The 23,284-nt window shown below is 40.7% G+C and overlaps 1 protein-coding gene across 1 annotated transcript in view; it reads left to right on the top strand.

The window, feature by feature from the left end:
- Positions 1-2,037: 2,037 nt before the first annotated feature.
- The window catches only part of garnl3 (GTPase activating Rap/RanGAP domain like 3), a 56,936-nt gene continuing 35,689 nt past the window's right edge, over positions 2,038-23,284 (top strand). Inside the window, exons 1-2 of the mRNA XM_039779850.1 lie at positions 2,038-2,271; positions 6,806-6,875. Coding sequence (XP_039635784.1) covers positions 2,222-2,271; positions 6,806-6,875 — 120 coding nt within the window. The 5' untranslated portion in view covers positions 2,038-2,221. The remainder of the gene's footprint in view (positions 2,272-6,805; positions 6,876-23,284) is intronic.

Genomic DNA, 23,284 nt, shown 5'->3' with positions numbered 1-23,284 from the left:
GGTGTCAACTATTTGCTGACAATGTAAGGGCGATTAATTAAGAAAATAATCACCAAATTCATCAATAATTAAATAAATAGTTTTATGTAGCCATATTCGTGAGATAATTTAACAGTCACTTTGTCTTAGATCAGTGGAGATGAAGGGAGACATCGGGAAAGACTCAAACACAAACACCTCTTGTGTCTTCTTTTCCATTGTGAGGAAGCAGTGGATTATATTTGTCACCTGGAGCGGGCTGCTGCCACATTCTCTCATGGCAGCTTTGTTATGCATTTAGGAGGATACTGTAGCTCCTAGGCCACATTAACAACAGTAAGTCTTCCCCTTCTGACTTCCCTTGTTACAGTTTGGCTTCACAGGCAACAGGTGACCATTGAAAAACCAGACGCCTTTATGCAAAGGCCTTGTGTGTGTGTGTGTGTGTGTGTGTGTGTGTGTGTGTCTCTAATTAGAGGCAGGGGTGTTCAGGTATCACAGGTTAATTGTTTGTAACTCGATCCTGACGTGAGAAGACAAGGGTTTTATTTTCAGTGGTGTCTTTTTAAAAAAAATATTAATTTTTCTTTAGGTTGTTGTGGATTCCAGCTGCATTTCAACAAGAGTTTTTTTTTTTTGTTCAAAGATTTGTTCTGGGCATTTCAGCCTTTAATGGAAAGGACAGCTATATATGAAAGGGGAGAGAGAGGGGGAAGACATGCAGGAAATCGTCCAGGTCGGACTCGAACCCTGGACCTTCTGTGTCGAGGCATACACCTCTATATATGTGTGCCTGCGCTACCAACTGAGCTAACACGGCTACAACAAGTTATTTTTAAAAGAAGTCACATTCAGAGAGAGTAAATGCCATGTGTGTTGGTGCTGTAGCTTTAGGTGTTTTCCTGTGGTGTGGCATGCCACAGAGGGGGGTTTCTACTGATTAAAAATTGATGAGCAGCTGAGTGCCGTGTAGCCTGAGCCATGCATTCCTGCACTCTTGTGTGTGTGTGTGTGTGTGTGTGTGTGTGTGTGTGTGTGTGTGTGTGTGTGTGTGTGTGTGTGTGTGTGTGTGTGTGTGTGTGTGTGTGTGTGTGTGTGTGTGTGTGTGTGTGTGTGTGTGTGTGTGTGTGTGTGTGTGTGTGTGTGTGAGAGCTGGAGACACAGGCTGTGGCTGGGCGCTATTGTGAAGGTATCAGATTTACCTAAGCTCACATTCCGTGTGTGTGTGTGTGTGTGTGTGTGTGTGTCATGTTTTTGCCACATCCCATTGTTTTCTTTATGTGTAACATCTTCAATATTTTCTTTTCTTGTATTCCACAATCTGACAAACATGTTCTGTTTGGGGTTCCGGAGACCCCGGAGCCTTTTTAACAGCTTAAACAAAACACAATTACCATTGTATCACCATTGTTCACAACCTGGCAACCCAAAAGTTGGTCTTCTTATTAATGGCTTATAACTGTTCTATAAAGCATTACATCCATTGCTAACTAATAATATAGCAATTAAAGCCATTAGTTACAACTTATACTTTATGGGGACGTATTAGCAAGTGGTAGGAACAATGTGATTGATTTCAAAATAAAAAGATGATATATTATAATAATTGGACAGGATTTCCTGTGTTCCTCTGCTCCATATGACAGGAATCCGATTTGAGAGCATAAAATCATAAATGCATGTGTAAATTTATCTTCTTTTTTTTCTCTCCGTGCTCACACCGGATGATGTCTTTCATCCTGACATCACTTTGCGCTCCAGGATATTGTAACTGTATAGAAGCTTCACGTAATTGACGGTGATGTAACAGCAACTCAAAGAAGGGGAAAAAAAACTACAACCCGATAATAATACTCTGCTCTGAATGGTGCCTTTTGCTCTGCAGAGAGAGAGAGAGAGAGAGAGAGAGAGAGAGAGAGAGAGAGAGAGAGAGAGAGAGAGAGAGAGAGAGAGAGAGAGAGAGAGAGAGAGAGAGAGAGAGAGAGAGAGAGAGAGAGAGAGAGAGAGAGAGAGAGAGAGAGAGAGAGAGAGGTTCCGCTTCATCATCATGCTGTGACCAGTTGCGCGCAGAGACCAGAGCCAGACAGAGTCCGACCACCAACAGGGCTTCGATCAGCTGTTGTCGGAGTTTGCGCTGCAGTGCCGTTACGGCGCTCTTAACGAGAAGAGAAACCCACGGAGAGAAAAGGAGACGCCGGTTTGTTGTTGTCTCCTGTCCGCTGGACTGACATCGCATGGGGACATGAACAGTGTGGATCCAGCCTCTAACAAACTGTTGACTTTCAATCAACGGTAAAAAAAACTAACAAAAAAAAAACCTTATCTGTGTTTCCGCATGCCACCTCTCATCTGTTGAATGCATAGCTCTTTGTCGTCGCTCTGTCATATCCCTGCAGCACTGGCATATTTGATCATGCAGACCCGAACAAATGAGACAAAGCAGAAGACACCTGCTCCGGTGTGCAAACAGTTTTTGGTGCCCTTTTACGCTCTTCAATCGGCAAATAATGTTTCCACTGTTTTGGTCGAGTTTTGATACTTGTCTAGTTATGCAAATTGCAATTGCAAAATGTGTTGATCTTTTTCCGTTTACTCTGGGATGGCTGGGAAACTGAGCGCCACTGAATCCACAAGTCTCCAGTCTGGAAGTATTGACTGTCCTCAACAGACTCTTTTAGTCACAACACCATTTAATTGAACCACAGCGCAGGTTTATGTGCAGCTTGGTCGACAGTTTTATGAAATTCTAAACTGAGTCGGTGCGGGTATTCTGTGCGGGTATTCTGTTGCTTATTAGCCTAATTGATCCATCTCCTTTTTTGAAAGCAGATATTTAAGTATGTGCATGGAAAATTATGAATTATGCATGACATGCTTTTCATGCATGCATGTTGATGTTACTGTAGAGTGGAGGTGCATGCAGCTCTGGCATATGTTGCCACACTAAAAGCATGCATCTGGCTTAAACCCTGCAGATGAGTTCAGATGTACAGTAGTCCAAGTCCTGCAGCTCTTTATCAGCAAGAGACTGGGGCTGCAGTGACAGAGAGAGAGGTCTTATAGTGAACATAAAGCTCTTATGGCACAGTGCTGCCAATAGCAGAGACGCCTCCTTTCCATGCCGCATCAATTGTGCGGAGAGGGAAGAGCCAAAGATGTCCTGAAATTTCCATGAAATGCTATATGACTTATCAAAATGCTGTCATGGCTTGTTATGGCATGAATTGCCTTTTTTCCCTCCGTTTTGTGTAATAATCATCTGCATCTTTGTCCGCCTCTTCCTTATATTTCTAGATTCTATACATCACTGTTGCAAATTTACTTTTTTACTTCTTTTGTTAAGAATAATATAGAGGCTCTGATAGAAAAGTGTATGATGGGTTAGTATTCATCTGCACTGTGCATGTAGTGCACCAATCTGTAACTTGTTTTTGAAGAAATTAACAATCACGTCTTACCGCAGAGATCAGATAATTCAAATTGGGTGAAAATGGTTTACTTCCCAAAATGAATTACCAAAGTTTCTAAATTGAACCTGTTGTTGCACATGTGGTGTGTGGGGGGGGGGAGACTACACCACAGTTCTATCATTTAACATTTTAAGCACACATTTCTGCATTAATTTTCCTAGGAACTGCAGCAGTCGACTGCCATTTAAATTATTTAGATTGTCACGGGTTTGCCAGATCTGGATGTAAGAGACAGAAAAGCTGTTGAATGTTTGATAAATTCTGAATGTTGGGCCTTTTTATTCGCTTCATTGTAATTCTCAAGAGTCTTGTGTTATCTTCTACACCTGTTAACATCAAGGTCTTTTCTTGTGTTTTCTTTCCAACACAATCTCAAAAAGAGCAACTTTATGGAGTGATGGGTTTAAAGAGTCATACAGTGTTTGACATAACCGATAAAAGGATTGGCTTTTTTTCTTGAGCAGCACTATGAGGTTTAATATGATGGGTGGCAGTGTGATTTATACTTCACATTTCACTGTACTGTATGGAGCCTTTCAGTGGTGACTGTCCATTGTCTTGTGACAGAAACCACAATTTGTGACCTTTCCCGTGCTCCATTACTAAGGGCAGCAGTTGAGTAATGAATATTCATTTTACCTCTTTTCTGTTTCAGAGCTATTTCTCTTTGGTCCAAGCTTTCAAAGTCATTTTTCTTTGGCTAACAGCCATTACGCTGCTGAAAAGTGAGGGAAGCGTTGTGGTGCAGAGTTCTAGTTATGATTTCCAAACATACGGGCAGCTTTCAGTGCAGGATAATGGTTTCAGCTGTGTTATATCTCTGATACATGTTAAGCAGCATGTCAGGAGTGTAAGGTAACAGGCAGTCATGCTTTTATTATCACAAGACAAAGATTCTACAGCCATGTTGGCATGTGTACTTACAAAAGGCACAGCTTTGAGCTAAATGTTATTGCCAGTATGCTAACATGCTCACGATGACAATGCTAACATGCTAACATTTTGCAGATGTGTGTTAGTATACTAACATTTGCTAATTAGCACATAACAGAAAGTAAGCTTACAGCTGAAGCTGATGGGAATTTCATTAGTTTTGCAGGTATTTAGCCATGTCTTGGCATTATATGAAAGGTTAAAATATCACCAAAGTTAATACAATTTATCATATGGATACCATGAATGTACCAAATTTCATGGCAATCCATCCAATAGTTAGATAGATTAGATATTTCAGTAAATGTTGGGCCAAACCACTTACTGACATCGCCATCCCATAAAGCCACGCAGCCAGCATAGTTTAAAAAAAAGGAAAGAATTATAAAATGGGCATCAAACCTTATATTATCAGAGCTTGTGAAGCTGTATTCATTTGGAAAAAAATAAGTTGAACATTTTAAAATCCATTAAAATAAATCTTGGATCAAAACTCAATATTTCAATCCTTAGTTTTGTTATAGTGAATAGAACAAAAAATCCTGACAAGATGAACAAGCTCACATTGTAGATCTTTTTGTTGTTGCTTTGATTCCTCAAACATGCTGTGCTTGAAATCTGAATGTCCTCTCCATTCTGTTGCACTCCCGGAGCTCTGTTGACAGGTACATGTTCCTCATCACACTTAAGGCACTTCCTTGGCTCATTCCACCTCTTTAATAGGTGTCAGCGCCGCTTTTTGGTCTGACAGAAACCACCTTGTGCACAAACGGTTCTTAGTTCACTATGGGCTACACCTCCTACATGCGTTAAAATATCTCTAAATTTTAAAGCGATAAAGCTAAAATTGGACATATTTTCCCCAAGTACACAAGAATGCATTCTCAATCTGGCACTTTTTCCTTTGGGCATTATACAGCCAAGTGTTGTGGTTTTGAAAACATATCTTTCTGTGCAAGTGACTGCTTAAATGCATCTATATACTCAAGCCAAACCAACTAAGGTTATAAATGTTGATAACGCATGCAATTCCAAAACAAAAAGCTCAGTTCAGCCCTAAAATGTTCATCCATAAGTACCATTAAATATCACACAAAGCCTTTATAGAAGGAGATGTTTTTCACTAGGAGATGGAGGGGTTTTCATTAGGAAGGTGGGTGGGGTGGTATCACTTAATCTTCCCACCACCAAGGTAAAATGCTTTTCCTGATTCCCCTCTCAGAGGAAAGGTGAAGGGTGGACAAGATAGCAACCTGGTTGCTGAGAAGAAAAAGTGGGAGCACATAAAGGTATAAGCTGTGATGGAGCACATGTTGTGGAGGCGCAGCAGTCCCCACCCCAATCACCAGTATGTAGAGGAGGAGAGTGGGTAAGGAAACAGTGATGGATACATCCTGTAGCACGGACGCACTTTAAAATGCGTCCTTTAAGCTTGAGCGTACATTATGTATTAACAGCCCCACCCTGCAGAGATAGAGAGAGAGAAACCTGACCAGAGAGGAGAAGAGTTAGGGGAAGGTATAAGAGGAGTGGGGGATGTGGTCTAGAGGAAGCAGAAGGCATGCAGGTCATATCACCCCTCAGACAATCAACGATATATGCAAACAAAAGGTATACAAAATACCCCCACCATGTACCCCACACGTACGGTTTACCACTCGCTTCCATATTTTGTAGATTCCTTGGGCCATAAAATCATGTTTTGGGTAATTAGGTGAATGAAGCATGTGTAGAGCTCAGGTGGCATAATGAATACAAGACAAATGCACTAATGGCTGAAACGATAAAGTTTGAATTTAAGCTGAAAAATATTTGGAATGCATTTGATGCTTCTGGTTTCTTCAGTTAGATTCAAGAGTCTACAGTATAGTCAAGCTAGCTGTGTGTGTGTGTGTGTGTGTGTGTGTGTGTGTGTGTGTGTGTGTGTGTGTGTGTGTGTGTGTGTGTGTGTGTGTGTGTGTGTGTGTGTGTGTGTGTGTGTGTGTGTGTGTGTGTGTGTGTGTGTGTGTGTGTGTGTGTCTTTCTATGTTTTAGTGATATTATATCTACTCTGTGTGCGCATTTGGTTATTGGACCAGCAGTCTGCTCTCCCAGCCAGTCTCCATCTATCACTGGAGTTAATTCAATCAGGACCCACGTCTTAATCAGAACTGGGGTTGGCCGCCGCTCCCGGCCAGTCACCATGCCACCAGCAGCCCCGCCACACCGACAAAGACTCAGACAGGAGGAAGGGAAAGAAAGAAAAAGGCAACATGAGAGAGAGAGAAAGACGTAGGGTGAACCAAGTGGGCATGGACAAGAAGCGAGATTAGAAAAAAAGACTGTAGAAAAGCAGATGCAGCAACTGCCACAGTTTATGTATGTCTGTGTTATGTGATGGAGGACAGACAGGCCATGTGTCTGACCATGCGTTTGTGTTGCAGCTCTGCCTCGGAGGACTTGGGCTGCAGGCGTGGAGACTTCAGCAGGAAACACTATGGTTCGGTGGAGCTGGTGAGTCCCACCCACAATGCACTCATCTGTTTGTTGCTCTCTTTGTGTCTCTTTGTGTCCTCCTTGTTGATTCTTCTCATCATGATCTCCCCTCCCTTTCTGCCTCTCTCTGTTATTTCCTTCCCCTCGTTTCTGTTGGCATGGACGGACAACCGAGGGGGACTGATGAGTCATGACGTACTGGGTGTGGTCCAGCAATGTGCTTTGCCAGTGTGGATCACTATGGGTGCTCCACTCACAGTGATGCCTGCTCAGCCTCTAAAGTTCATGTTTTGTTTTGATGCTGCAGCACAGTGAGTGTCTTTGTGGTTGATTACTAAGCTGTTGAGTCATTGTTGCTTTGGGGGTGTGTGTGTACGAGTGCACGTCCCTCCACTGTGAGTTGAGTCTGTGCATCCAGATAGCCCAGAGGGACAGGAAGTCCTAGGGTTTCACACTGCAATCGTACTTCCTACCGGAGACATATTGTGGGCTTGTCCATGAGTGCTGCGCCCCACGTGTGCAACAGATTAGGGTTGAGGAGAAACCACATGCTGCCAATCAGCACTAGCACACTGACACTACACACAGTGCTGCTGTGTTTGTGTGGGGGGGGGGGTATGTATGTGACAAAAAGAGAGAGAGGGAGAGAGCAGTTTTAAAACACGGTGGTGAGTGTGAGCCAGGATGAGTTCACTGATAGCCTTAATATTCAAAGTGTGTCGGTCACACAAAAGCATGACACGCCTGTTCCGCTTCCTCCACGTGTGCTTTAGACTTCTTCATCTTTGTCACATTTGCTACACTTAGCATTTGATCTTTCTGCTGTACGTATAGGAAGCTTAAGGGTCTTCTGTGATCCATAATTATGGATTAACTATTAGATATTAAGACAATATGCATTGGTAGATTAGTATACAAATGTCAACTAACTAAAGGCTCTTATATACTAGACGCATCCAAGGTGGCGCGCGCCATTGTGACGTCAAAATGACGTAATATCCTGCTGGCGCGCCCAATTTATAGTGCGCGAGCAGAGGTTGCGCACGGCTCTTTTTTTTTTTTCAGCGGTGCGTGACAAAGCGGAAACAGGAGGCCTGAACGAGTTCGCCGACAACCGGATGCCAGGACTCTCAGAGTGACTGCAAGTCTGTCTGGTAACTTACTGCGTTAAGATGAGCTCTTTTATGGTGAATGAAAGGCTTGATCCGACGAAGTAGGTCATTTAATCAAATCGAGGCATTGACGGCAATGCTGCTGCAAGTTCTGCCGTCGTTTACCTTTTTCTTCTTCTTCTAGTCCGTAGAAAGAGCAACGTCGGTAGCCTTTGCTCATTAGCGCCACCGCTGTTCAGGAGAAGACTTCAACTAGTGTCGCGAGCACCAGTGCGGGTATAAATAGTCACGGCGATCCCATGATGTCACATTTGCACGCGCCAGCTGGGCTGCGTCTAGTATATAAGAGCCTTAAGAGTCACTGGTCCTTTTTAAATGGCCTCCCCAGATGCTCACTGTAGGCTGCAAATAATAATTGTCATTTACTATTGATTTATTAATAGTTAGGGACCGTTCGGTATTTATGGAATGGACCACCGGAGGAAAATAGGGGATGGTCATTTCTTTTTATTCTTTGTTGAGGGGAGGGTCATCCAAAAAAAATTTAGTCCAGAGGGGGGAGGGGTTACCCAACTTTTGTATTCATAGAAACAGCAAAATTTCACAGTGGCTTATTTGGTGCATATTTTTCCATGTAGCTCTTAGTCTCAGCCCTCCTTCACTATCAGATGGGTCTGATCCATGAGTTTGGCTGTGGGGCATGGAGAGCACTGCCCCCCTGGTGGCTGAAACGGGTAATTGCATTGTTTAAAAAATGAGTGGAATAATTACGTCTGGCATGACCAGATATTTTATAAATATCTTAGCTAAATAACACAAAACAACTAAATGGTGGTAGGTAATACATCTGATTTCATATACTGCCTTAGTAAAAAAAATATTTCCTGGCTGACGATGCGAGCAGCAGGACGCAAAAAATGAAAATTAATGTTGCTAGTCTGGACATCTTACCGTGCCAAGGTTGCAATAAAGGTTTCCTAAATGCCACATTTGATGTCAGCTTACTAATTGATTGCGGGTTTTGTGTAGATTTGGACTTTTATACGTTTTTTCCACTTTGTTTAAACGGCGAAGTGGAGGAAGCCTAGTGACGAGTCCATAGCAACCAGTTTGTGTGTTGAATGTTACCCAGAGTGCTTTGCTGAATGGTCTCAATGTTTTATTGTTTTATTTCATGTGAATACTAGTTTACTAGAGGAGTAACTTAGTATTTGAAGTAATGCAGTAATGCAGGAAGTGTGCATTTAGTTTCCATGCTTATTGTGTTTCCACAACAATTTTTGTGAGTAAATCTACTGAAATGGCCACCACACCATAACAGAGGAGTGTGATGCGTCAGATGAGAATAGAGAGGTTTAGTCACGCATGTCATTGCTATAAAAAACAAGGGGCTAAGCTTCGCTTCAGAACTCGAGCCATCATGGCGCCATTTTTTTTTTACTGAGAATAACTTTACATCCGAAGCATTTAAAGACTCGATTTGTCCATTGTTTAGTTCGAAAGAAACACAACAACGTATAAAAGGCTCCATTACCTTGTACCTCACGTTATGGCTCCGTAGCAGACGCTTTTGTAAAAATAGGCTAACGATTGTGTCATAACCAAGTGACTTACTGTCGCACAGTAGAGGAATTACCGTATAGTACAGGAGAAGCTCGCAGGCAGTTTCGACTTACGTTAGCTGTTTAGGTTTAATTACTAATGTTAACTAGCATGTTAGTTAGCAATAATTAGCCTGTGCCCATGTTATCTCCTTACATATACCTACACTCTCCGTCTCTGTAAGATTGGGAATGATTGAGATTTCTCTTGGCACAGCTACCAGAACACTTACAACTTTCAGACACGTTGCTCACGTCACATTTACGCTGTCTCTGTCAGTTGGAGGCTGCGCAGTAAAGCTGGCCATCACCGGAAAAGTGCTTCTAATAGCCTTCACTGGTCTCCGTCCAGAGCAACGGGGTCTATTGGTCCATTAATATATATGTCAATGGTAAAAAAGCAATGGTAATCTGTATATCTTTGCCAAGCGCAAACCAGTGCAGAAGGTATTGATAAATTGTTGGGGGAGGGTCATGAGCATATTTTATTTGATTAGGACAATGCACATTACATTTCTTTAGATTGCGCCAGTTGGCTAATTTTCAACTGTAGTCCTAGTTACCTAGCATGCATGTCTTTATGGTGGGAAGAAACTGGAGCACCCGGAGGAAACCCACACAAGCACGGGGAGAACATGCAAACCTCACACAGAAAGGCCCAGGACATCCTGGATTCGAACCCAGAACCTGAGCCACCGTGCTGCCCTGAGCCACCGTGCTGCCCTTTTTTCCAAATCGTTTTGGAGGTTCATAGAAAAATTATTCCTGGGGAGGGTCATGTCTGTTTTGACTAAAGGTCCCAAAACTCCTCCGGTGGCCCCATAAGTAAATAACGCACAGTCCCTTAAATTTATTAAATGATGCAAAATTGTGAAAAATGCCCTAATCAGAGCACAGTCCAAAACCCCAAAATATTCAATTTACAATTATATAAAGCAGAGAAAAGCTTTTTTGAAAAACATCTGAGATGCTGGAATCAGCAAATGTTTCGCCATTTTTGCGATTAAATGATAAATTGATTATCACAATTGCCATATGCCATAGTCAACTACCTCATATGACTAATATGTTTACATTGACCTCACGAAGACTGTGAACTAGCTGTCATGTGAATATAACTTCAGGAACAAAGGTGAATGTAGAGTGATGTTAGCGTAAAGTAATTTTACCCGCATTTTTGTGCTGGAACAATTCTTTTGCCAAATGCAGTGACTTCTTGGAATCTCCGTGACGACAAGGGCAAAGCCAGGCTAGCTGTTTCACCTCACTTCCAGTCTTTATGCTAAGCTAATTGCCTGCTGGCTCTAGCTTCATGTTTAGCATACTGAGAGTAATGATCATGAATGGGATGTAATAGATATGTAATATAAAAAATAGATAAAGTAGCAACACCAGTGTAAAAATGGACAGTTCAGTGTTTATATTTACCCAAACTGAACCACTAACAAGTTCCTCTACAACCTTCTATTTGGCCTTGATGACTAGTTCCCCCACCGACACAGTCTTTTTGGTTAGTTAATTAGTATTAAGGCCAATAATAAGTGCTACAGCATGATTTTCTCAGAACTACTATGTCAGTTTTGTTGTAATTAGCAAGAATCAGTTTAATCCGGTTAATTAAGTGTATCACCAAAACAAATCTCGAATAAACCTTAAAAAATGGTGGTATGATTGATGGAAGAGTAAGTGGATAACGGAAAATTACTGGCACTTGATAAATCCAGGTTGATCTTCAGAAATAACCTCAGGGAGGATAAGCACATGTTGCCAAGCTTAGCTTAGTTTGTTTTTCTGTTGGAAAGAGAAATAAAATTGCTTGTTTGAAGTGAACATACAAGGGAAAGTGTTTTTGTCAACTCTGGCTCTCACACTGTTTAAGGCTGTACGTCTCCAGGGGAGGTTTGTGCAAAGGTCGGGAAAGAGTCTGTGGAAAATTCAGGTCCTGGTTCCTTTTAGCCAACAAACAGCTCCTTGTGTTGACAGTATTGAATCTGTGTGCTCAAAGTCTGTGCCTGTCCAATGTGAAGTGGGCAACACATCAGCACATTTCCATTGAGATCATAAAAGTCATAAAATTAGGAAAGTGTGATAATTTTTTGACTTTCTCTTGAATATCCACAACTCTTGGATAAATGTAGTACTCACGTTGAAGGCGTGTTCACAGAATCAAGCTTCACAGTATCATGCAGTAGAGCTATACAAAGAGCTTCTTGCTGATATATTGGAAATGTCACCACAAAAATAACAAAAAGACGTTTGAGTATCTGTTAGGCTATAATATACAAGGGATCTGCAATTCCTTGAAAACCTAATCCATACCCCTCTGCTGAGCCTAATACCCTTACCTTTATAGTTAAATGTTACCCCAACTTGTTGGGAAAGGCCTATTTCTAGATTAAACCAACTCCCTTTTAGATATCCAAATGAATCCTTGAACCAGTGCCATCGCCAGGATTTTACAAATACTCCCCAACCCAACCCCCCAAAGAAACGTTCGACTACCAAAAACTACAAAACGTAATTTAAGTTAACTGCTTAATTATATTTTTTGTAAATCTTATTGGTTTAATGCATTTTCCACACTGCCAGGATCTAATTCTGGGGAAAAATACTGAATAATTTCATCATATTTTAATTAATGTAATAATCTTTGCCTAGAATTAAATTTTTTTAAATTTAACTAGATTAAAAACATACCAGAATCCAACCTTAAAGCTTTAGTGCGTAACTTTTTGATATTAATGAACATCCGTTACATTCAAGCCATTGCCAAACGAGTTGCTACAAAGATAATTTATAATAAAGACTTTCAGCTCCACACAACTCTCTCTGTATTTCACAGTATGGCTGTGTTCAGATTGTGGCTTCCGGTGACTTTCCCGCGCTAGCAACTGTGTAGAGGAGGGGTGGGAGCGTGTGTGCGATCACGGAAGGCTTGTATCATGTGGACGCGCTGACAGTGTTGTTGTCATTACTTAGAATTTCTCATGGGGGCGACAGAAACTATGCACTATAGTTTTAAAATACATTTATAATTTATGTATAAAGAAAAACAAATTCCTGGACATGCCTTGTTTAAAACCGCTAGTAAAATGTACACAGCTACTAGAATAAATATGTACTTAATGTATGTTAAATATTACACATTATATCTTACATTTAAAATCCTAGAGTTTCTCTACTTGTGCCACCTGTTGACTGTAGAACACATTCATGCAAGATTTGTCAAAAAAAATTATCTTATAGTTCTTAATGTGACAGCAAGAAAAATGACTTTTATCATGAACTCTGGTAAAGTTTTATAGTTAACTTTACCAAAATAGTTCTTTTTTTGAATATAACGTGTTATAAAATACAGCTTACAGTGGAATGTTTGCCTTAAAAATGTATCTTTGATTCTCTTTTTAACATGTGGAGACAAACAAAGTAATTAAATCTAAGGTCAAGTTAAAGTGACCACAGTGTAAACCTAATTTTTCTGACTACAAATCACTTCACCTTTGTGTTTTATCTTGTGTAGACACGACACTGACTCCAGTGTGTTGCAGTGCTTTGAAGAACATGCTTTCAAATGTCTCCACACAAGTGGGAGACACAGATTCAAAGCAGGGTCTCCCTAATAAGAGAGACCAGCATAAGCAGAGACGTGACTCATCCTGTTTGTTTTATTTTTGGCATCATTGAAGAGGCGTTAGCAGTTGCCAATAAGAGCAGGTAGCCTACCTCCACAGACACTGTCGTGGGGGTATGATTCACTCCAGTCCACACACACACACACACACACACACAAACCATTTTCACATTATAGAAGTGTTAAGGATCTGAAGTGGAAACTCTGTTCCAAGTGCATTTGATAAACCTGATATTGTGCTGTAGGAATCAGGGACGCTTTTGAAATGCAAAGTTAATTTTCTGTTATAATAAGACACGAGGATTGCTCTCACTAAATATATCCTTCTGTATGTGTGCACCCTTATGAGCATCACATCTTCAGAATAAAGTTGAAATCCCTCTAACAACAAGACTAAGTCTACAGCCATGCTAGCTGTTCTGTGATGATGAACTTTGGCATTAAGCTAAATGCTCACATCAGCACGCTAACAAGCTCACAATGATAATGCTAGCATGCAGATGTTCACCATCATAGCTGAGCATGTTGGCGTGCAACATGTGCAGTAAACACAAAGTAGCCTACAGCTGAGAGTGATGGGAATGTAATTAGTTTTTCAGGTGTTTGGTCATAAGCTATTGTAGTTTAGTATTGGACACATTTTGACTTGATGATGGCACTAGATAAAAAAAAAAGTCAGCTTTTACAATTAATCCGTTAAGAACCATGCCTGTTTGTACTAAATGTCATGGCAATCCATTGAATAGTTGTCAAGATATTTCGATTAAAACCAAAAACGTCAACCTCACATTGGCGCTAGAGGAAAAGTCAGAGGATCCTCAAAAGTCATCCTCGGGGAGGCATGAAGGTCTGTACAAATGTTCATGGCAATCCATCTAATAATTGTTGAGATATTACAGTCCGACCAAATGACAGACTGACATTGCTGCTAGCATGGCTAAAATGCATCCTGATCCAGAGACATGGAGGAAAGACTTTACCTACATTCACTCTGAACTCATCAGGAGCTCAGTGTGCAGTGGGATATTCATGTACTCACCGGTTCACTACACTGGAACATATTGAATCATAGGATTTTGTTGGCTAAGTTATCCTGAGTGAAGGCGAGAGTGTGGGGAATCAGTGGTGTGTTTGTGTGTGAGGTTCCTATTAACCTCTGTGCCAGCACACACTCATCCACACAAATGAGCAAACAAATACTCCATGATGGCATCTGCATTCATAGATAGAGACAAACACTAACACAAACACAAAGGCAACTCCCACCCTGTCTTGTCACTTCATTCACTGACAACTCCACGGTCCACTTTTAAAAGCTTAATTGTGTGTGGCACGCCAAAGCTGAAGCCGATGACAATTAATCCTGTTTCATCCTGACATAACTGTTTGGAGAGTGTGGCGTTGTTGTTGTTTTTTTTCCCTGTAAAGTGAATTGTCTTCATTTGACTCCCACAGATGAAGGCGTGATGGATAGAGAGAGGTGGGCACTAGCTGTCTCTGAATCTGGAAAACAAAACATGTTGGAGGTTTTGAGGATCAAACCCTTCAGACACACACACACAGTCATGTTGATTTTGGCCGTGCCGTGACTGAGACTACTGTGTGTACGAGTGTGAATTTGAGGAGCACTGTATTGAGAGGTTAGCTGTCAGTCTTGCACGGTGATTGGTGAGCAGACGGCTCGACTCCCACCTGCCTACCAGTGTTACTGTCACTGGCTCAAAGGCTTTTGACTGCACTGTCGCACTGAATTCATTCCCCTCTTGGCGTACGTGCGTCTCACTGTGTGTGTGACTGCGCCTGTTTGTGTGTTTATTGACATTAAAGCTATACTGTGTAACTTTGGCACAACTGTTGCCACAAATTGCAATTACAAAATGATGGCCGATTGAGTTTTTTTTTCATAAAATATATGACCACCTAAGTATAAGTGTAGCCACAATCAGCTGACAAAAAAACAATTTTAAGGGTAAGGAAGTAGAGCTGAAACAATTAGTCACTTGATCATTTAATTGATGGAAAATAATCATTAGTTACAGCCCTACAAGGAAGCATTCTGGTTCATGATAAATCATATAAATTGGTTTGAACCCACGCTAAAATATTGTTTTGAAATAAAACAACAACTGTAGATCTATCACTGTAAATAGCTCCAATGATTAAGACTTGTGGGCCTCACAACATTTACATATTTATCTTCTGCTGGCTCAACTCATTGCTCTGCTTACACACACACACACACAGACACACACACACACACACGCCCAGATGTGTCGACAGCTTTCTGAACAGGAATGCACACTCATGAGTCATAACTAGAGCCACTGAGGTTTACTATTGGAGAATGATAGATTACAGTGGTAGTTACGATGGGTGGTACTTGTCACCCAGATTCACACAGGAACACAGGATACACTTGCAATCTTAAGTGCAAACTCTCCCAGAAACTGCAGAGAACATGGGCTCACCAGGGCTGCTTCTTTAAAGTTTGACATGATGTTTTTCTCTGTTTATTGTCTGTGAAACAAACGATAACAGGATTTCTGTGAGAGGCTGCCGATATTAAAAGCCCTGTCCTTTATTGGTATGTAACTTTAAACTTTAATGAAGCTGCAGGGGCCAGTTGCAGCTTAAAGTGATGGTTCGGAGTAATTTCACCCTAGGGTCCTTTGCACCATGACCTCGAGCCAAACACTCCCCCAGAAGCTTTTTTCACCTGGGTCGAACATTGGGAGAGTTAGCGTAGTAGCGTTATCAGCTGAATAGCTTAGCGCAGGGACTAATGGATCCAGTGATGTATCTCGTAAATGACCCCACTAATAATGCCCGAAATGATACCAAACTTCTACACTAGTACAAATAGGTTATGCTCTCATAAAACGATGGATTGGAAAGTTTGTAAGTACACCAGAAGTTTATGTAAATAACACTCTATGTCATGACTCTAATCCAGAGTCATGACATAGTCACCAACTTCTTCTCTGGGGACTACCAACGTTAAACTTCACAACCGCACTCCTGCTCTCCCTCTGACAGATCAGCTAGAGACTCAGCCAAAGGCGGGAGTCTGGCACGACCACCTCCGATTGGCCTAAACTACATTCCTGTTGACCCTTTCCTTGACTGGGTTACAGGTGCATAGCATTGGCGACAGGATATTAAACCTGTTGCAAGCCCTTTGAACATGTAATTGTTAGTCCACTGTCACTAACAAACAAGTTCGCAAACTCTCACTTGAAGCACCAAAATTTATTTAAAAAACAGTTTTCTAATATTGTAATTTTTTGGGGGGCTGAGATGAAATTTAGGGGCTTGAGCCCCCCTAAAAGGGTTTAAAATTGCCCATGGTAACCAGTATCACATTCACCCTTTAACAATTTCAGTTTAGAGCATAAAACACCTCTTTGAAAGTAATTTAAAATATTCTACGTCATAGTTTGATTAGTTAGAAGATGCATGGCACTCTGCAGCTCCGTTCTGTGATCCCAGGCTTCACTGCAGCATCTGCCCACTCTTAAGGGCCCTTAAAGCTGCTGCACCCTACTAGCGTGACTCCTCTTGGGTGGGTGGGTAGGTGATCCAATGGCTTCAGTCCTAATCCTTAGATTTATCATCGCCAGTGTTGCTGTTGTATAAATGGGCAGATTCTTGATGTGGTGCTGTTGTTAGAATGGCTGGATTTGTCCTAGCCGCAGGCAGCATTAATGCTAATCAGGTGCAGTCAATGGCTAAATGGCAAACAGCCACATTACACACGCTTGTCTTTGATTTACAATTTTCACCTCTAATTTTCTCCTTCACAGGTAGTCGGTTGAAATTTCACATCTATAGATACATCATGCGTTATACATTATTATTAGCATTGCAGGAGTCTTCCACTACATGAGAGGGCTTTTCGCATGCATGTTATGCAGATCAGTTTGCAGCTTGACGGAAGTAGCTCCTCTAAAAAAACATGAAAAAAGTGATCCAAATGCTTAGTAGACTGATTTTATTCTCAAATATTTCAAGGAAAAGTCTGGTTATATTCAATACTTTTGTTATTGTCAACTAATTAAAAAAAAGAAAAGACTAAAACCAGCTATGAAAATATCCAACCAACAAGTATAGACTGTATCAAAAGCCTCATAGAGTTTGTTTCTCTGTGCCAAAGAGCTTTATCGTTTATCAAAAAACTATTGAAAACACAATGACTTCTGGGGAAAAGATGAATCACGCTTTGACACTCAGTTAATATTTGCACAATACAATACAGCATTATACTTTAAATGTAATTATTTGTCCTCACATTAACAACGATAGAAAAACATACTTAGTGGTTAGATTTATACTTTAATGTTTGTATTTTTAAATGGCAGTGTTGGGAGTAACAGGCTTTGGCTACACACCAGCTGCCTGGAGAGAGGAGGGGTGAGGATGATGATACCGTTGCAAATGCGATGATGGTTGGCTGGGTGGGCGGATGCCCTGCTCACGCTGTCTCACTGCACGCTCTGACCACTAAACACAAGACAGCGGCAATGGCGACGAGCCAGGGAAATTCAAAGGTAGCGTTCTTGAACTGGAAGTACCAGCACTACTTCTTGCTCATTGAAATTAAAGGCAAGAATGTTTATGTAACATGCACGCTATGCCCAGGAAAATTTATTTATTTATTTTTTATATGTTTTTATTTCTATGCATATCATATGGCAGGCTGCAATCTATTGAGTTCAAATAAATACCAAATGTTCTAAAATACTGTATATAGTGTTTTTATTCTTCAGTCAGTTAATATAAACATCTTTGACATTAAAGATGTTATAGAACGTAATAGCGTTATAGAACATAAAAAATAACGTCACAGTAACTAATTACTTTTTTAAAGTAAGATGACCAACACTGTTAAACGGTTCCTATGCTTCACTTTTATGAGGGGAAAGGATTGCATGATGACTTAGACATAGAGATTATCGCAAGTTTGGCTGGGGTTGCTGGAGTGTAAACTTCAGAGCTGCTATTTTTACCCTAAACCCTGATATAGTAACAAGTTAGCTCCCACACAGTGGATACTCCAGTCTTGAACAGGTACCTTTCTTACATATCCTATACAGTAACCCCACAAAATGTAAGTAAGCTAGTTAGCCAGGCATCGTTTGCATCTTAGAGCATTCAAACACACAGTTTAAGCCATTCCTTACACGTTGCTCTTGGGTTTTTGGTTTTGGATTAAAAAAAAATCCAAAGCTTGACAAGGCTGCCATGTCATAGTTACCGTTGCTTGTAGAGGAGGAAAAAAGACCCGATAACAGTTTCTAGATTCCTCTGGATACGTTCTTTAATTAATTATCTCTGCCTCCTCTCTTCTTCTTCTTTTCTGCCTCCATTCATCTCCTCCCTAATTTTCTCTCTTTTCTCTCATTCCTCACTCATATCTTCTCTCTGACTGTGCACCTGCCTCTCTTCAAACACCCCCCCCCACCACCACCACCACTACTTACTACTTCCCTCCTCACCCTCTGCTCAATTCCTTCCTCTGTCGTCTACGCCTCCGTGTTCTCTGCCTTCCTGAAGGATTGTGTGAGTTTGCATGAACAGGCCCACTGATGAGATCAATTATCTATCAGCAGTCAAAAAAGTATTGATTTAATACCCCCAACACATACACACACACACATATGTGTCTCTCTCTGCACTGCAGCGCTCCTTTGTCTCATAGGCCTTAGGGAAATCAAAGGCTCTCTAAGAACACCGTGAGCTCAATTGTGTTTGTGAAATGTTCAAGTCATGTTCTAAAATGGGAGCGTGTGTGTGTGTGTGTGTGTGTGTGTGTGTGTGTGTGTGTGTGTGTGTGTTTTATTTCTCTCCGTCTATAAAGCTTGAAAGCCTCGTCCCTTTCCCATGGGGTTACGCATCGTAGAGATGGCTATTATTCTTTTATCATTCGGCTTTTTGTTGTCATCACACATTGCTCTTTCCCTCTCTAACCCAGCGACCTCACACTTCATTCTGTCCCCCTTTCTCTATACGTTTGATGCCCCTTCTCTTTTTTTTTCTGCCCCATCACTCTACTTTTTGCTCCCCAGCAGAGGTGAGGTGTTTTATAGGTTGTTTGTTAAAGCGTAAAAGCATAACAGGCTGCCCCTTCTCCTCTGTTTCCTCTTCCCTGCCTTCCCCGGCTGGGGAATCGTTGGAGTGCAGCTTTTCCTTCTTTGCCATTCTTTGCATGATTTAAAAGCAGTGGCTGCGTGATGCATGCATGAGTGTGCGCATAGACACACACAGACTCCCCAGAGCGCTTAATGGCTCTCTTCTCCTGCTATTTTTCATTCTTTCACCCAAAAACAGCAAGAAAGCCTATTTCCACACAGCAGCACAAACACTTACTTAAATGCACATTTAATACAGAATGTCACACATTTTGTTTTCACATCAGTTTTTCACACACATAAACTATGGAGGCGGCGCATTGCTCTGTCTGAACGCTGCATTGGTTTCCCCTCAATTATCCTGCGATTGGACAGTTAATGTTGCAGGAGACGCGAAAAATGCAGGGAGATAGAGGCCTATGGTTTCGACATTTACTTTCCATTTTCCGCACGCACATACAGATCTTGACGGAAAGCCCTTTTCCTCACACATAAGCACTGGCACACATACCACCACACCAGGAAGTAAGCAGAAAATATATTTGTTTTCAGGCCTATTAATATGCGTATGAAAGGAGAGAAGGCAGTATTTTCCGCAGCCTCTCCTCAGACACAGCCAATTATTGCACAGAAACCTCTCTGTCGTTAATCAGAGCTTCACACCTGCAGTAATCATGCTTGGCTGGATTGTATTATCTTGTAGCATACCATGGGAAGGAAATGCAGCCAGCGCTTTACTTGTGTGCGTGGGTGAAATCAATGTCATATTAATGGAAAATGTTTTAACGATATCAGTGTGTTTTTTTGACACACACACATTTTTGTGATGTGTAAAACATCTTGATAACACTTTTTTTTAAACATCTATTTATTGGTATTATAGAGAGCAAACAAATTCTATAAAATATAACAGAAATAGTTTTACACAAACATTTACATACACAGACAAGAACACACTAGGTCCTGTACGATAGATAATCAGATTAGATAATAATAATAAAGAAATAAAGAAAACTCATTGAATGAGAAGGTGTGTCCAAAGTTTTGGCCTGTACTGTATGATGGCAACATACATTTCTTTGGGTTTTGAACTGTTTGTCATTTTAAAACAAGCAATTTAAAGACGTCACCTTGAGCTTTAGCAAATTGTGATTGCTATTATTCAGTACTTTCTTGACAATAGACCAAACAATTAGTCTTGTTAATAACTGGTAGATTAATTGAGGATGGAAATAATTGTTATTTGCAGTATTAGATTTTTTAGTAAGATACAAACAGAAATAGAATTTTTTTTTTTTAAACAACATGGACTTGACTTGGCTGTTCACATATGAAACATTTAAGTGTTAATTATTTAAGTTAGTTAATTATTCAGAGAAAGCCTGGGAGAAGGAAGGAAGGTCCTCTGTCAGGATATAAACTTTATTAACGTATTCTGCTCCTAAATATGTTATTTGAAAGTATATAGAAGTACTAGTACAGATAGATAGCAGTGTCTGGTAATACCATGTGGGCCAAATGTTTGCATGACATAAAAACAAACTATTTATGTGCTACAATATGAATGCTTTCACACCCAACTCCTGTGAAGCTCAAGTCGCAGAATCTCATTTAAGAGCTTTCTAATCCCCCAGCTACAGTACTGCATATCAGATTTAATTTAACATGAACAATAAAGCCAGCGTGACAGTTATTAATGATTTTATTCAGAATGTAAAAATCTCGTCTTTCATCCTCACTTGCTCACAGGAATGCTTTGAATGGACTTTGACTCTTTCTCTCTCTCTCTCTCTCCTTCCACCGTAAGTGCTCTCTCATCACTTTCCCTCGTTATTGTTCTGTCTGACATGATCTAATGATCCGCTGAAGTAGGGCACACCACCCACTCTCCAAACTGATAAACACTGCATAGTTTTTGGACAGGTTGTGTCGGCCATTCATGGTTTTGATCATATTCAGGATATAGCGTTTACATGGAAAATGAGAAAGCTGGTTATTCATATCCCAGTATGCATGATCATTGCCACAGTGTCCAGTTTTCTGATCGTCTGCCTGCAAGCGTGTCTTTGACTCTTGAACATCTCAGCCACTTATTTCTGTGTCGACAGAGCTACCTCAACAGTTGATAGTGAACACAGTTTGTGCTGGATGTACAGTAGCTTCTCCATATCATCACTGGAAATAGAAAATGAGCCACAGTACAATTTACTGGTCAATCGGCATTTCTGAAGTCAGACTTTCCCTTTATTTCAGCATGTTTATCATTATTTACATTATAATAATGATCATTATTTCCCATCATGTTTTCAGTTTAACTGACGAAGTACTAGGTAACTTTAGTCGATGATACACCTGCGAGCATGGCAGAGAATGGTCAGAATCCTGAATGAGATGTTTACATGCCACAGCCACAGTATCTATCTAGTAATCTAGTTTCTATCAGAGTATGCATGTGCGCATGTAAACACTCTCATTGTTCATGGCTTAAATATTTGTTATGTGACAGTAATACAGAAAAAATTAAAAGTAGTTTGTTCTCCATATGTCCACCGTTTTATTTAGAGCCGCATCAATCGACAAAAAAATAATCAGCAACTATTTTGATAAGCAACTAACTTTTTATATAATTTTTCCAACAAAAATTACAGAAAATTGCTGTTTTCAGCCTTTAAAATATAACGATTTCCTGCTTTTGAAGAGTTGGTTGAACAAAAGAAGACGTCACCTAGGACTAAGGAAACTGGCACATTGTACCTCTATTTTTTGGACTAAACTATTAATCTAAACAACAGATCGATAATGAATGTATTCCGTTGTTGCAGTAGTTTCCTTGTTTCTGTGTGTTCCTCCTAGAGGTCAGTTACACTAAGAGGTACACTTAGCAGCTGTCCATGTTCAGTCTTTCTCTCCGAGGAACTTCCTTTTCACCCTCTTCTTGCTTGGCTCCTCCAGACCATTTCAGGCCATCTGGACCACAGTGTGTGTGCAGGGATACACAGCCAACTCTTTTTAAAACATGCAGTATATATCGGCAGAGCAGAGACCTCTATCGGCGAGGGGAGCAAAAGTAGAGCACGACAGTCAAGGTGGTCAAAGAGCAGAGGTTAAAGACGCAGAGAATAGAGGCAGGGAGAGACGAGGGAGGAGAGACTCTGCGGTCTGTTGCCTGGCAACAAAACATCATTCAGTGTGATGGTGTTGGGGGGATAAAAGAGAAAAGGGGATGTGAAGAGCAATAGATTGAAGGGGGTTTTGAAGATGTTCACAAGGGTAAGAAGAATGTGGCAAATCACCCATTACTAGTGTTGAGATATCACATGTAATTAACTGTACACGGACAGCTTTTACATTACTAAAACAAAGCAGTCATACATCAGTCACACCAAATTCAGATGAAACGTGTCAGCATTGGCTCCCCTGTTACAGGTCTAAGAACATGTCAACCTTGATCTGACACTGGGAAAGGACTGCAGCCTACACACACATGCACACACACCCAAGGATTTGCAAACACAAAGTCAATGTACCAGCCAAATATAACACATTTCTATATAACAAACCGATCTGCCGCTGTTTGACTCTGCTGCTATAGTTAGCGTACGGAACGCAATCTGATCGAATCGCAGAGCAACATACAGAGTGCTGAGGTTAGAAATGTGGCTTGCCATTTACCATTTAGCAAGAAAGCCAGCAAGTGTACAGTATTCCCCAAAATGTGAAACCATTTATTTAAGTTGCATGTACTTAGATAGATAGATAGATAGATAGATAGATAGATAGATAGATAGATAGATAGATAGATAGATAGCACTTTATTGTCCGTAGACACGGAAATTGGTCTTGCAATACAAGCTCCAAAAATTACAACACAACAACCTAAAAACAAAAAACAAAAAGCTAAAAAGAAATAGACATCATTAAAAAAAACAAAAAACAAAACATGAATAGATAATGA

The sequence above is a fragment of the Perca fluviatilis genome, chromosome 17 (genome assembly GCF_010015445.1).
Source record: "Perca fluviatilis chromosome 17, GENO_Pfluv_1.0, whole genome shotgun sequence".
NCBI classification, from domain to species: Eukaryota; Metazoa; Chordata; class Actinopteri; order Perciformes; family Percidae; genus Perca; species Perca fluviatilis.
The sequence above is the reverse complement of the archived record's forward strand: the minus strand, read 5'-3'. Positions and strand labels throughout refer to the sequence as shown.